The 15595-nt window shown below is 42.8% G+C and overlaps 1 protein-coding gene across 2 annotated transcripts in view; it reads right to left on the bottom strand.

Annotated features, from left to right (window-relative positions):
• WIPF3 (WAS/WASL interacting protein family member 3) overlaps window positions 1-15595 on the bottom strand; it is a 112077-nt gene that overhangs the window by 37602 nt on the left and 58880 nt on the right. For both annotated transcript variants that reach the window (XM_034963860.2, XM_034963861.2), the window contains exons 3-4: window positions 3191-3323; window positions 12-143 (exon numbers count right to left, since the gene is read on the bottom strand). In XM_034963860.2, the coding sequence (XP_034819751.2) occupies window positions 12-143; window positions 3191-3323 (265 nt within the window). The remainder of the gene's footprint in view (window positions 1-11; window positions 144-3190; window positions 3324-15595) is intronic.

The raw sequence follows: 15595 nt of genomic DNA, 5'->3' as shown, positions 1-15595 counted from the left end.
TTCTTCCTTACCTGCTACATCCCGCTGGCCTGCTGGTCGCAATACAGGAAAGCCACCAGCAAACAGATCTCCCAGGGTGGGAGGTGTGCTCGCGCCTCGTGTGTTTGCAGAACCTCCTCCTTCTTTGTTGGTTCCTTTAGAACCTTTAGAGAGAAGACACAAATAGGCAAGGACTTGAGAGCAGAGCTGAGCAGCCAGGTCTCATTTCAGACCATGGTCTAACACTGGTCGACCACTGCCCTTGTCAGCCTTCCCATTCTCCCACCTCCAATGTCATCCTTTCACTCAGCATCCTCCCCAAGCACCCTCTGCCTTGATACCCTGTAGACTCACATGCCCTGCCCTCTCCAGTCCTACCAAAGAACTAACCATCTGTGCCCAGCTCCCCTGAAAAGTGACCAAAACAAAGGGACCTGAACACTGCCATTTTGTAGATGCTAACAGAGCAACTGGCAGCACCTTCGAATTAGAAAACCCAAATGTGGTAGGTGTAGAGCTGCTCTTATTTTCAACTTGGCTATGGAGGACTAGACAAAGAAAACCCACAGATTTAATTCAGTCAGTCATTTTAACTTCTTGTCCACAGAGCGCTGACCAGAACAGCAGGCAGGAGGTAAAGCCTGCCAGATTGTGCCCTGGCAGTTTCCTTCCTGTCTCTCCAGCCCTCAAGCCCCCAGCCCCTCGCACCTCCCTGCACCTTTTCATCTATGGAACGGAAAGATCATGAGCCCCTGAGGAAAGGTGTCACTAACTCCAGCCTTCCAGACATATGTGATTACCAACTACAGAAAACGAGAAGATACTCAGCTTAGACAAGAATTCCTGGCAGAAAATATTTAACAACTTGAAGCTAATATGCACAGAGAAATTAGGGCACAGTGCCCACTGGTGGATGAAAGTGGCCAGATTATTCTGAGTATTAATATTGTACATTACTTACTCATGAGAATGATTAGGAAGTGAGTGTTTCAATGAAATTGATTTACCTGTTAATTAGGCTTAACCAATTCGATCATGGGTTTAACCAGAAACTAATTTTTAATGTACTCAATGTTGAAAATATTTCTCAATGTTGAAAATATTTCTTTAAAAATTTGTCTATCCTTGTGTGTTGACATTTATAATTACAGATAGGAGATATAATTCTATTTTTAGGACTATCTTTAAGAATTACCATCACGCACGTCATAGCAAAACATAGGAAGACATAATAATACCTTACATTACAGGGTGAGTATCCCTTATCCAAAATGCTTGGGACCAAAGTATTTCAGATTTTTTTAAAATTTTGAAATATTTACGTATACATAATGCGATATCTTGGGGAATGGGACCCAAGTCTAAACATGAAATGTATTTGTTTCATATGTACCTTTACACACAGCCCGAAGTTAATAAAATATTAATTTCATGCAATATTTTAAAATAATTTTGTGCATAAAACAAAGCTTGCATTCATGGAGCCATCAGAAAGCATAGGTGTCACCGTCTCAGCCTCCCATGTGGACAATCTGTGGTTTGTCCATTACCATCATTCCTGACACTGAATTTCTATGCTACCAATAAGCAATCATTTTCCTACACTTCTTCACACATAAGTACTTAGCAGTTAAAAATATGGCATACCATTAACACAGCAAAAAAATAATGTGTTCAAGGTAACTAAGCAACACAGTAGTATCACCAGAATACCCGGATCAGCTGTTAGACAACGGCAGCAACAAACAAAGGCAGGCTTTCAGTCTCCTGCGATGCTGTGTTTTGACTAAAGGCTACTGGACACTGGATCTCATTGTTTTAGGTGAGAAGAAACATCAGAAACCACTGAGAGACCAGGAAGTAGGCCCTCTAGAGTTGAGGCAGCATTCTGCTAGCTGGCTTTTAAAAATGTTTCCTCCAGAGTCATCTGCTTCATCAGCAATGGTTTTTGTCTCAGAAGCCTCTCTCTGATTTTGTAAACTGACATCATTTCTTGTTCTGTTATGAATGTATGCTACTCTTGTCCTTCAGTAAACACATCATACATTTCCACCATGTCACCTGGAGGCACATTTTCTTCAGGGTTAACAACGTCATCTTCATCATCCACATGAGGCATCATGTCGACATTCAAAAAGTTTCAGATTTGGGATTTTTGGATTAGGGATGCTCGATCTGTACTAAAGAGTTCTGCATATATTATTTCAACTTTCAACAATCGACCAAGAAAAAAAAAGGAGCCAGGTATTGTCTCCCCATTTCACAGATGACCAAACATCCTCAAAGAGGCTCCCCGATTTGTCTGGTTGCAGAACCAGAACTCAATGTGGGTCGTCTGACCTGAGCACAGGACTCAATTTACTCTGTCACATTCTAGAAGACAGCAAGCTTCAGTCATATCATCCTCTGAAACAGAATTCTCAATAAATCTTTCTCCTTGTGAAAAGCGAAACAAAAATTTTGCATTTTTTAAAAAGTGAGCCCTTCACTTTCTATCACTGAGTTTGAGGACCATGTTGACACAAGGTGAGTGATCTTTAAATGTTACCCTACAAAGAATACACAAAACATGGTGTGTCCACACAATTAAATATTCAGTGATAAAAGGAGTGAAGTACTGATACATGCTCCAACATCTATGAAGCTTGAAAACATTATGCTAAGTGAAGGAAGCCAGTCACAAAAGGCCATATATTGCATGATTCCATTTCTTTGAAATAACAGAATAGGCAAATCCAGAGAGACAGAAAGTAGATTGGGTTGGCAAGGGCCGGGGACTAATGGGGAATGACTTACTAATGGGTATGAGATTTCTTTTAGGGGCGATGTAAATGTTCTGGAACTAGATAGAGGTGATTGTTGCAACAACATTGTGAATATAATAATTGGCACCGATTGAACACTTTAAAATGGTTAAAATGATGAATTTTATATTATGTGTATTTTATCATAATTTTTAAATAGGTGTCCCATTGCAGAGTTGTTCTTTTTAGCATATGAAAAGGATGGAAGTTATGCTCTAAACCATTTGCAGATTTGGAGGGAAAGCTCCGGTTCTCTCGCCCACTTGGCCTGTCCAATGAGCAGGTCTGAGATGGCTCCATATGCATCCTGGGAAGCAGCTGTGGCCCCAGCCAGGGGTGTCTGGCTGTGCCTCACATGCCTGTCCTGTCTTTGGCTCACAGGAGGCCTGGCCGGGCTGCTCACTTACTCTCGATCTGCGGGGCACTGCGGTCGTTGATCTGCGTGACTTTGCGCAGGCGAGTTCCTTGCTGGATATCAGCTAACAGCGCACTCCGGCCTTTCGGATCTGCCCTTCGCAAGCTGGAGGTGTCTGTGCTTACCTGTAAGGGAGTAAGAGGGATTGGACTATAATAGCATTTTCAGATAAGCAAAATGTCCTGTCTGCTGTCAGTTTCTCCTCTTGCAGTTCTCTGTCTTCCCCGTCCCATTCCCAAGGCTGATCTCAGATTACCTACGGGAGAGACACTTTTGGGTCCTGCTCACACCTCTTTTCCTGGTGACCTAGAAGGGACTCTTTATTTTAGATGACCAAGTCCCAAGTGCCTATCTTGTGCACAAGCTCCTGGAGGTCTTAGGGAGCCCTAAATCATAGCCCCTCTTTCCTCTCTCTTACACTCCCCGCCCCAGGGCTTCTGTCCTTGAGTACCTGGTCCCTGCTCTCAGGTTTTGAATGATCATCCTGCTTGGTGCCCCAGGTCCCCTCCTGGACCAAATCCTTGACTGATTCCCCACTTGACGATGGGAGTTGCTCCTGTGCCCTGTCATCCCCTGGACTGTTCTCCTGAGCAGGACCGAAGTCTTGCTCAGTCCTTAGGTACTCACAACCTCCTTGCTATTGGGTCCTGGGTGGCTCATGCTGGGCCCATTGTGTCTCTTAAGGGAAGCAGATTCATGCTCTACGAGCTGGCTTTGAATGGAGGATGGTGGTCTTCATGTGATCATGGAGCAGAGGGGAGAACTGGGGAGCTCAGGGGAAACTGGGACCCCTAGAGGTCAGAAAGTTGTGGAGAAAGGGAATGCAGAAGATTACAATGAATGTCTGGTGACTGTCTTCTGTGCCTGGGTGTGTTACATTAGTCCTCACAAGACCTTGTGCGTTTCAAGTGAGTTTGCCCTCATCTTACAGATGAGGAAACTGAGACTAAGAAATCGTCTGTTTGAGGCTGCAGGGCTGGGGTTCAAACCCAGATCAGCTGAATCCCAAAGGCCATGTGCTTTTCACTTTGCAACAATGACTACCAAGGATACATGCTCTTTTATTAGGATAAGTGTCTAATGGACTGCAAGATGCTTCATAAATATATTTGCAGGAAAAAGTTTTGTCCTATTTCTGCAAGTAGCCCTGAGATACAACTGCTTCACTTCAGCTGTAGCTTCAGCTGACATGGTGGAGGTTTCCATGGGTTATTAGAGCCAGGGAACACCAGAAAGAACATTAGGAGATTGGTGGCAAATAAAGGAGGGAAGGGGTTGCCCTGGAAGCCACAGCCAGGAGGATTCTCCACAGTTATAAGGTTCATACCAACCACGTGACCTTAGAAATGGCTGATCATTTCTCAAAGCAAGAAATACTTGTTAGCCCTACTGTACGGGGATACCATGTATCTTTGGGTTTCAGCTTAAATATCACCACTTCAGAGGCCTTTTCTGACCCCAAATCTAAATAAGGCCATTCACTGTTTTCTCTGAGGGTACCATATTCCTTTTTCCTCTGTCACATTTATCATAGGATATAAGTTTATATTATCATTGTGGAAAATTTCCATTTGTGATTATGAGATGAATGTTCATTAACCCCAAGGACTCCACATCAGGAAAAAATATTCTGTCTGTTTTGTTCACAAAAATATCCCCGAAGAGTAGAATTGGATCTGGCTCAATAACTACTGTATGAACGAATGAATAAATGACTTGAGTGAGTGAGTGAATGAATGAACTAGACCCAGGGTATCAGAGCTGTCTTTGCTCTTAAGGGCATACGCATGCACCAGGCAGAGAGGCATACACTATAGCGAGTTAAGCCACTGTGCAATGCACAGCACAGGACTGGGCAGGCATGCTGGTTCCCCAGAGAGGAAGGCCACCAAGAGGCCAGAAATGACCATGTTTTTCAGGCTGAGCAGGCTTCAAGGAAGACTGAGACCTTAGAGGATCCCTGGAGTATAAATAGTATTTATAAATCCTTGCTATTGCCATTTTCTGTTTAAAAAAGGACAAACCAGGTTGGCTGACTAGAAACTCATGGGCTCTCTCGTGTCACAGACTAGAAGCAGAGGCAGTTGTGGTTTTGGCTAAAATGTGCTGAGTCCACATTTTCACTGGCAGACTCCACTGTGTGGGTTATGAACCTTATGCAGGTTTTGAAGGGCATAGGCTTCAAAGTCTGATTCTTGCTGCCTGGAAACAAGCTTTTGAACCCCTGAGAGGGACTTATGAATGATGGTCAACAAGAAAGTGGCGAGCAAAGAGCCTCAATCCTGATTCACTGGAGATATTATGTATGTATGTATTTATTTATTTTAGAAAGGTAGGGCATTTCCCATACAATATGCTTTTAAAAACCCCATATAACCATTAATATCATGAGTTCATTTTAAGCTGCAAAATTTTAAGATTTTTAAAGTTTCCTCTCAATTAAATAATGAATGACAGAAATAAGGGACCAAAGAAATATCACAACTGTAGCTAAGAGGGTATGAAAATTTTTGTGTGAATTTGGCATTACAACTTCAGGTATGCATTATGGTCAGGGAATTTGGGGAAAAAGCGTGCTTTGTAATTTTCCTTCTAGGTATAAGAAGATAACCCACTGAATTATAATAATATTCACAGCCCAACTCAGAGGAGCCTTAGGGAAGGCAAGGGTGAGAATGGTGCATTCTTTTCTTTAAAAAAGCAACTGGAATGATGAGAAAACCCCATCCCTCACTAGCCCTTGGGGATTGGAGGGGAGGGTCATCTCATCCAATTTAGACTGTTTATTACCAAAAGGTATCCCCCACTCCTTGACCTCGCCCAGGCCAGGCATTTCAGGTGAGGGCTGTGAAGAACGTTGCATGTCCTTAAAATGATGATTTTAACTTTGGACATGCCTCAATAAGTTCTTGACAATTCCACAGGGCAGATTTGTTAGTAAACATCTTCCAAGTCAGCAGGAGGACATGGCAAGTCACAGTGTGTTTACTTACACGGTGCAGTTCAACCTTGTGGGCTAAATTTAACATTCCCTCTCTGACTTCTCAGCTGTCTTCTGCTCCAGTGTCGGCCCTGATGAGCGCCCCGATGATCTCCCGCTAGAGGGCTCTCTCACCCGATCTTTTTTTTTTTTTTTTTTTGAGATGGAGTCTCACTCTGTCGCCCAGGTTGGAGTGCAGTGGCGGCGCGATCTCGGCTCACTGCAAGCTCCGCCTCCCAGGTTCACGCCATTCTCCTGCCTCAGCCTCCCGAGTTGCTGGGACTACAGGCGCCCGCCACCACGCCCGGCTAATTTTTGTATTTTTTTTAGTAGAGACGGGGTTTTACGGTGTTAGCCAGGATGGTCTCGATCTCCTGACCTTGTGATCCGCCCGCCTCGGCCTCCCAAAGTGCTGGGATTACAGGCGTAAGCCACCGTGCCCGGCCTCACCTGATCTTAATATGGTGTTCGCCAATCCTCTCCTCTCCTGTGCGGCAGCTAGGAATTAACAATTTTGTGGCAAAAGCGACCATATACAGTATATTTAGACTTAATTGGTTTTGCACAAAAGGACATATCCATTTGCACACTGAAGTCCACTTTACACAAAACCAGTCATTTCTCCACTTCATCTGCAATATTTATTAACAATTCAACCATCATTTGCTTAAAAAACCTCCTGCCACCTCAAGAATTCTTGTTACTGTGGTTACAGGATGCAGAAACAGGAAAGAAAGGATTTTCAAATATTCACTGAACGTTTCATGTTGTGCAAATCCTGATCATGGGCAACGTCACTAAAAAGACAGTCAAGGGAGAGAAAGCCATTCCTGGACACTTTTCCCACGGCAAAACTATGCACCAAAAACTAAAAACACACAGACAAAACAAAACAAAAAAGAAGCCAACAAAACATTACTTCCAAGTTCACTCTTGTTTTGTCTCATTAACATGGTGCTTGAGTAGTGACAATTTGTTGGGTTTCACATAAAGCTTTTGTTGACTCAGTTCTACAGCAAGCTTCAAAAAAGACAGCCCAGAATCCCCAAAAGATGAACCATCGTAGAATAGACGTTCACCTTAGCTCATCCCTTTGGTTATAAAGGATGCAGACCTGAAGTGTGCCTGTGAGATTAGAAATATAAAAATTGAACAACAGTCTTAACAAAGCCAAGGATAGAACAAAAAAAAATACGGAGGGGCCTTTTCTCTCACCTTGATACATTATAAAAGCTTTCGCATGTCCATTTGTCATTCCAACAAATGAGTCAACTGCCTTACAGCATAGGCTGGGGAAGGGAGATGACAGTCCAGCCCAGATCAAAACTTTGACATACACATCTCCTGCTATTTGTCACCCTGTCACCATATGCCATCCTCACCTTTCCAATACTCGTAATTGTGAAAAATACTAATAAAAACCTTAGCTGGTCGATTCTAATCTAGCGGGTCATTTCTCTCAACAAGGGTCCAAACCCTATCGTTTTAATACAATTTCAGCCTTGCAGTCTCCTAAAAGTAGCTTCTCCAATGTGGCCATTGAACCAAAAATTAGTGCACAGGTTTCCAGGCATACAAGCCTGCTGATCACCCCAGCCCTCAGCCTACCCCTGTCTCCTAAAACTTGGGGGCAGACAGGCGTCAGCAGCCAGGGTGTTTGTAGTTCATTACCAAGTCTGAATCCCAAGGACAGCCAGAATGGCAATGTCTCCCTTCTACTGTTGCCATCTTTATGTAGGAGAACACAGAGAACCTGGAATCCAAAAGAGAGACATGAAATATTTGCTTAAAAAACTAACTTTCTCCTGTCAGGTCTGACACAGTGTTCCCTGCACCCCATATGTGCATAAGTCAAGTTGTTCTAGAATGAGGTACATTGAGATCTAACAGTTCCAAGTCTCATTTTTAGAAACCCAAATATCCAATTCCAATCCATGCTCAAAAAGAATGCACCTGCTAACCTTCTTTTCTAAAGCCTGATTTTTTTTTTTTTTTGGAGATGGGGTGTCACTCTGTTGCCCAGGCTGGAGTGCAGTGGCATGATCTTGGCTCACTGCCACCTCCTCCTCCTGGGTTCAAGCAATTCTTCTGCCTCAGCCTCTGGAGTAGCTGGGATTACAGGTGCACACCACCACGCCCAGCTAATTTTTGTATTGTTAGTGGAGATGGGGTTTCGCCATGTTGGCCAAGGTCTGATATCTTAAACAGTACAGTGTACAGAACTGTGACTGTTACCTGGAGCACAGAGCTGATTCACCCTGTGCCCCTTTGCTTCCCTGGAGGTAAAGCAAAATGAGGGGGTCTTTTGTTGGGGCTATGAGTCTGGTCCTGTTCTTTACACCCATAAAACAAGCATACCCATCAAGGTTATTTCATCCACTTTCATAACTTGGTTACTATCTGCAGCTGTCACATCTTTGCTTAGGGATGTAAAGGTCACCTCATACTCATCCCTTTTCCTTATTCTTAACAGCCAATCCATTGCAAACTCCTGTTGTTTTTCCTGATTTCTCAGAAATCTGTCACCTCTTCTCCATCGCTGCCATGATGCCTTAAGCAGGCATTCATCACCTCTGGATTCCCTTATGTGGTTTTCATGTCTCCTTGCCCTCCCCCACACAACAGACAGAGTAATCTTTATAAAAGATGTATCATTAATTGTGTCATTCTTTGCTGGATCCATTTGAATTGAATCCTGAGGATTCAAATCCCCTCACGATGCATAAGGCCCTTCGTGACCAGCCCAGACTTTCCACTCCTTGAGCCTTCCATGCTGGTGCTCACCTCCAGACCTTGGCTTGAGCTGATCTCTGCTCTTTTTACACTTGTCTCTTGGCTGTCTCCCAAGAGGCCTCTTGATCCTGGAAGTCCAGATGAAGATCCCTATCTGTGTTCCTAGAGCAACATGCTTACCTTTAGCAGAGCATCTACTACCCAGATCATGTTATTCCACTCAAAATCTCCAATGACTTTCCATCTCACCCAGTGGAAGAAAATCAGAGGCCTCATTAGTATTGCCTGCTGAGCTTGCCCAGATTTCCACGGGGCACCATGAGTTTATGTATAAATGCCAGCTTTTTCCTACCCAAACCAGTGTTATCAAGCAGTTCTACTGTGTGCCAATCCCTTCCTAACTACAAACTGCACATCTGGCAATATATTGTAGTACTAATTTTTAGCAACAATGAGAATTTTGATTCCAGTATTAATTCTAAGTCTCTTTAGTAGGGAATAATCAGAAAAATATAAGAATAAATGTTAGGGATGGGAAGAATAGAAAGAAACATGGAGAAAGAGAGATTTGGGACATGTGTAAATTGGGCAGATACAGATGGATTTCAGAGGCAGGGATTAGAGACTCAACTACCCCATAACTAGCAATTCAAAAGGACATTAAACATATAAATGGTGGATCAGACACTAGACAAAGGCATGTCTTTAAATGCACATGATGGTTACTTTAACTGGTAAAAGTAGTTCACAGAAACTGCTGGAAAGAAGGGGCTTGAAAAGATGGTAAATAGAAATCAGTAAAGCGAACCCCTTGAATAGTAATATAACCCAATATTATTTAAGATTTGAGTGCTAACTCTGTGCTAGGCATGGTGTTAAGAGTGGGGATACAGGTGGGGCACAGTGGCTCACGCCTGTAATCCCAGCACTTTGGGAGGCCAAGGCGGGCGGATCACCTGAGGTTGGGAGTTTGAGACCAGCCTGACCAACATGGAGAAACCCCGTCCCTACTAAAAATACAAAATTAGCCAGGTGTGGTGGCACATGCCTGTAATCCCAGCTACTTGGGAGGCTGAGGCAGGAGAATCTCTTGAACCCGGGAGGCAGAGGTTGCAGTGAGCCAAAATTGCGCCATTGCACTCTAGTCTGGGCAACACGAGTGAAACTCCATCTCAAAAAAAGAAGAAAAAAAAAAGAGTGGGAATGAAGTATGGGTAAGATTGCCAGGATGTTGTGCTTGGGGGGTGTATGTACATGTGTGTGCGTGTGTGCACATTCTCTGCATAATGATGTATCAGTCAGTAATGCACCACACATACGACGGTGGTCCTATAACAGTATAATACCATATTGTTACTGTACCTTTCCTATGTTTAGATATGGTTAGATACACAAATACTTACCACTGCGTTACAGTTGCCTACAGGATTCATTGAGTACAGTAACATGCCATACAGGTTTGTAGCCTAGAGCAACAGGCCATACCACATAACCTAGGTGTGCAGTAGGCTCTACCATCCAGGTTTGTGTGAGTGCACTCTAGGATGTTCACATGATGACAAAATCACCTAACAATGTAGATGCTTCAGAACATATACCCTTTGTTAATCGATGCATCACTGTATATATGTGTGTATATACACACATATATGTACATATATTTAATATATTTGTGTATGTGTGTGTATATATATATATATATACTTCTCATTATTTATACTCTAGACCCAGAGCCTCCTAGCTGGTCTCCAAAATTGGACTCTCATCTCTCTTTGAGACAGCCTTCAAATGATCGTTTTTAAAGTGCTAATTGACTCCTCTTCTCAAAATGCTTCAATGGCCCACTAGTCTCTACCGAATCAAGGAATTCAGCCATACTGTCCCAAGATATCTTTCCTTGGCCAGTTGGAGCCTCATTTCAGCTGCTCTGGGTTTATCCCCTGTCTCTTCTTTCCCACTTCCAAGCCTGTGCTCAGCCCACCTCCTCTTCTGGGGATGCCCCACACCCCACTCTGCCATATCTGCCAAACCTTTCATCTCCCCGTGAAGCTCTTGACACCAAATACAGTTTACTTTAGAAAATGTATTTTTTCAACTTTCTCAACTAAACTTTTCCTTGTGTGATCTACTTTTCCACTGCCAAGGCACATCGTTTTTAATTCTCTACAGCACTGCTCATATCTTGCCCAGTATTATAGCTTCTACATATTGGTCTTGCTTCTTATTTTTGAGCACAAAAACTAAGCCACTCCACTTTCTCTTACCAGTGAATCCAGCTTAAAAAAACTGTGAGCAACCTATCAGTATTTTGTTGACATGAACTCTATAGAAACCTTAGTCCCTGGATCTTTGACGCTGCCTCCCTTGACATTTATCTGCTCCCACAAAGCACGCAGGTGTGGGAAGAGAAGTGGCTGTTTTTTGAGGTCACATTTCAGCCCTGATTCATCCTAATGTCTTCACCCTTTTTATCCTTTGGCCACTGTGTCCCTAGAGATGTGAATTCAATTCCGCACCATTCTCTCCTTTACAATGATGCCAATATTCTCAGGCTTTTAAGACTAAATTTTAAATTACGAGAAAATTTGATCTTCAAACTTAAGTTGGACCTAGAAAGAACAATCTCATGAACTCAAAAAAAAAAAAAAAAAAAAAAAAAGCTGGGGTGTGGAGGGGGCGGGGGCAGAGCCAGGAGTCAAGGGCATGGCACCAGGAACAACTAATAAATAATACCTAGTTAGAACAGTGTGAGGTTTCATATCTTCTATTTCTTCTAGACAAAAAGTACTATCAAAAAGAAACATGCCCCCGCCTGGCAGATTAATTTGCAAACTAATGAAATAACATTACCGTTGTTATTTCCAACTCACAGTGCTGCTGGCCCTCAGTCTCTGTTAAGGGCTTCTCCCCATTCATCCAGGCTCGAAACCTCAAAGGTCCCTATGGCTCCTTGCTCTCTTTCTCATTTGAAATAACCAGTCTTTTACAGAGTCCCAGCTCCTTCTCTCTACTTAGAGTGCACACAGCGGTGACTTTGGCATTAGGGTAAAGGAATTAACAAGACGGCTGCAACATGCAATGGGTGACAATGACAATACCAATAATAAAAAGAAATGGGAAGGCATTTGTATGTGCCAGGCACTGTCCCAACTGCTTTGCATGTATTAATTCATTTCAAAGGCCCTGAACAATTCTATAATGTAGGTACTAGTTATGAATATTATGTCCAGTCTACAGATGAGGCACAAGGGTGAAGCAGACCATCCACTGCTACCAAGTACAGAGCTGAGCAGTGAGTCTAGGCAAGTTTGGCTTTCTTCATCACAACACAGCCTCTTATACCCAGGAAATACAAGACAGGCCTGAAGCTGGGAGAGCGGAGAGGTCCCACTGCTCTCTGGCTTGAGGCCAGGCTAGATGTTGCCTCACAAGCAGTGTGAGAGCCAGAGCAGGAAGGAGTGGGCAGGAAAGGGGCATCAGAGAAGGAAAAGGGAGGGTGGGTAGAAACAGACAGTGAGTGGAGCGCCGAAGAAGGCTGGGGCCAAAGGAGCTAAGTGCTAGGCTTTTGCCAGAGCCAGAAAGGACAGCCAAGGCTGAATGACAGGCTCTGAGAAGAGCCTGATGAGTGCATTAAATGCCAGCAGCCACCTTGGCAGGGGGACTGAAAGCACTTGAAATGGAAAGTGCACAGAGTAACCCTATGCTGTGTGGCTGATACCCTCAACTGTAAATAAGCTGTACCTGAAACTCCCTTGTCAGGTAACAGAGAACCTCTTATGGACCAGCCCTGCTGGTCCACCTCTCTCTTGTGAGTGTTGGGCCTCTTCTCTCCTTGCTTGTCTCCCTATTGGCTGCAGGGCAAAATGCAGGGTCTTTGGCATTTGGCCTCCCTTTGTTGGCTCTAAAATAATAGTGGTTATGAACATTGCTCACATATGAAAGGAGACAAAGGTAACGAAAATAACTAAGCAAGGGAAAATTCCAAAATTTCTAGAAAGTTCAAGATGTTTCCACAGTATTGTCTGTTATAGATGATAATGTAAGTGAATCTAGACTTCCTTTTCTTTTTTTTTGAGACAGAGTCTTGCTTTGTCGCGCAGGCTGGAGTGCAGTGGCACGACTTTGGTTTACTGCAACCTCCACCTCACAGGTTCAAGTGATTCTCCTGCCTCAGCCTCCCAAGTAGCTGGGATTACAGGCATGTGCCATCACGCCCGGCTAATTTTTGTATTTTTAGTAGAGACAGGGTTTCACCATGTTGGCCAGGCTGGTCTTGAACTCCTGACCTCAGATGATCCACCTGCCTCGGCCTCCCAAAGTGCTAGGATTACAGACGTGAGCCACCATGCCCAGCCTAGACTTCCTTGTCTTACAGTCAATTTCTAGGACCTTTGCATGAAAAGTCCAACAGATGCCTCTGGGTCCAGACTTGGATTGAATCCTAGAGAAACAATGACTCACAGCTAGCCCAAGGACAGTCCTGAAAGGGTTGCATTGCTGGATCCAATGGAATTCTCATCCATTCCAGAACCTTCTTCCAAATCTCTCTGGATTGGGCCCCTAGGTCACCAGACCGGGCTGCTGAGCATATGTGTTCTATAACTGTGTCATCCCTCGGCCTCACTCCAGTTCTAGGCCCTGTCAATGAAGAGTAGAGGCCTTTTCTTCCCTGTCTGCACCCAACAAGTCCTTCTTTGGTTTGCAGTGATCCTCCATACCCCTAGTGTCTCTGTGGTTCATGTTCTCAACATTCTTGGCTCTTCTCTGAGCCACTTCTTCCTGCTAGTTGGGCTGCCAAAAGCGTATTTACCCACTCATTATTAAGAAGGCAGTGTGGTATAGTGGAAAGAGCTGAGTTCAGGGGTCAGTTCTTCAATTTACTATTCTGTTCTGGCTGTCTGCATTTCAGGAAGCATCTGGGTCCAGTCTGCCAGTGGCCAAGTGTGCTTGGTGGAGTAAGTCACCCCTAAAGACACCCGAGACAGCCCCTCTTTGCAGTTAAAAATGAGGGCTCCAGAGTCCCATCACCTCAGTTGGGATTCTGGGTCCACCATTTATTGGTGGCAAAACTTAGCCAGGTTACTTGACTTTTGAAGCCTCAATTTCCTCATCCATAAAATTTGGAAGAGAGTAATAACTACCACATAAGTTGTAGTGCAGATTAAAGGAGGTAATCCCTATAATGAGCTTAAAACAGGGCTTGGCACCTGGTAATTACTCAATAAATGTTAGCTATTAATATCAGTTCCCCCTAATAATTTTCAGCAGACTCCACCTTTTCCTGTTTTAAAGCTTGCATTCCCTGGAATAAAGCCAGAGATCCAATAAAAAGAAATCCCTGGAAGACAGCTGTGTAGCAGGCCTAGAAAATAGCCAGTTCAAATTAGAAAAGAATGGAACACATTCTGAGCAAGAGAACGTCTAAGAAGCTGGGCGATGCTGGGCATCAAGGGAAGAAAGAATATGGCTCCCTTTCCTCAACCACTACTAAAAATAGAGAATCTGAAATGTGGGAAAAAGAGAAAATTGTCCAAGAAAGACATTGATTCTGAGTAACTTAATAAGAGTAAGAAAGGAGTTATCATATCTTACCCTATTAAAACGTTGAGAGTATTTCTGTCACAAATACTCTCATTGTAGCAATCATGCAATCCTATTTGTTTCCATACAGACAGTATTTGTACTTCATAATCCTAAAAGTATTGTCTTTCAGAGATTTTCAACTTTTAGAGACATTTGTAGAGACAAAGCAGGAAACACTTAATATGATTACACAACTGAACACAAACGTTATCCTTAGCTATGAAGAACTGACAGAGTCCAGCAATATGTAGAAATAATAATAAACTACCACTAAGTGGGGTTTATTCTGGGAATACAATATAATAAAATCTGGTTCAAAATCAATCAATAAAATCCACCATATTAATAGTCTAAAAAAGAAAAATCACATGATCACATCAATTGATACAGAAAAAGCATCTGACAAAATTCAACATCCATTCATGATAAAAACTCTCAGCAAACTAGGAATAAAAGGGTACTTCAACAACTAAACAAAACTATAGCTGACAATACACTTAGTGGTAAAACATTTTCTCCCAAGATCAGGAACAAAGCAGGGACATTCACTCTCACCACTCTCACTGACCATCATAATGGAAATTCTAGCAAGCACAATAACATAAGACAAATAAATAAATGGCATAACAGATTGGGAAGGAGGAAATAAAAATTGTACCTCTTCTCAGACAACATGATTTTCTATGTAGAAAACTCCTAGAACGGATAAGTGAATTTAGTCAGGTAATAAGATACCAGGTCAGTACACAAAACTATATACTGTACCAGCAAAAAACTGGAAATCAAAAATTTAAAAATACCTTAAAATAGCTCCAAGTACAAAGGAAATACTTACGTATAAATCTAACAAAACACGCACAGCATATGGATTCTTAAAATCAAAAAATGCTAATGAAAGAAAGTAGACCTAAATAAATGAAGAGATATGCTATGTTCATGAACTGGATAACTCAACATAGGAAAGATGTCAGTTCTTCCCAGGTTGATCTGTAAATTCAATGCAATTCCAATCAAAATCCCAGTAAGATTTTAAAATAGATATAGACATGCTAACTCTAAAATTTATATGGAAAGGCAAAGGAACTAGAATCATCAAAATGA

This window comes from Pan paniscus, chromosome 6 (assembly GCF_029289425.2).
Source record: "Pan paniscus chromosome 6, NHGRI_mPanPan1-v2.0_pri, whole genome shotgun sequence".
Classification (NCBI taxonomy): domain Eukaryota; kingdom Metazoa; phylum Chordata; class Mammalia; order Primates; family Hominidae; genus Pan; species Pan paniscus.
The sequence above is the reverse complement of the archived record's forward strand: the minus strand, read 5'-3'. Positions and strand labels throughout refer to the sequence as shown.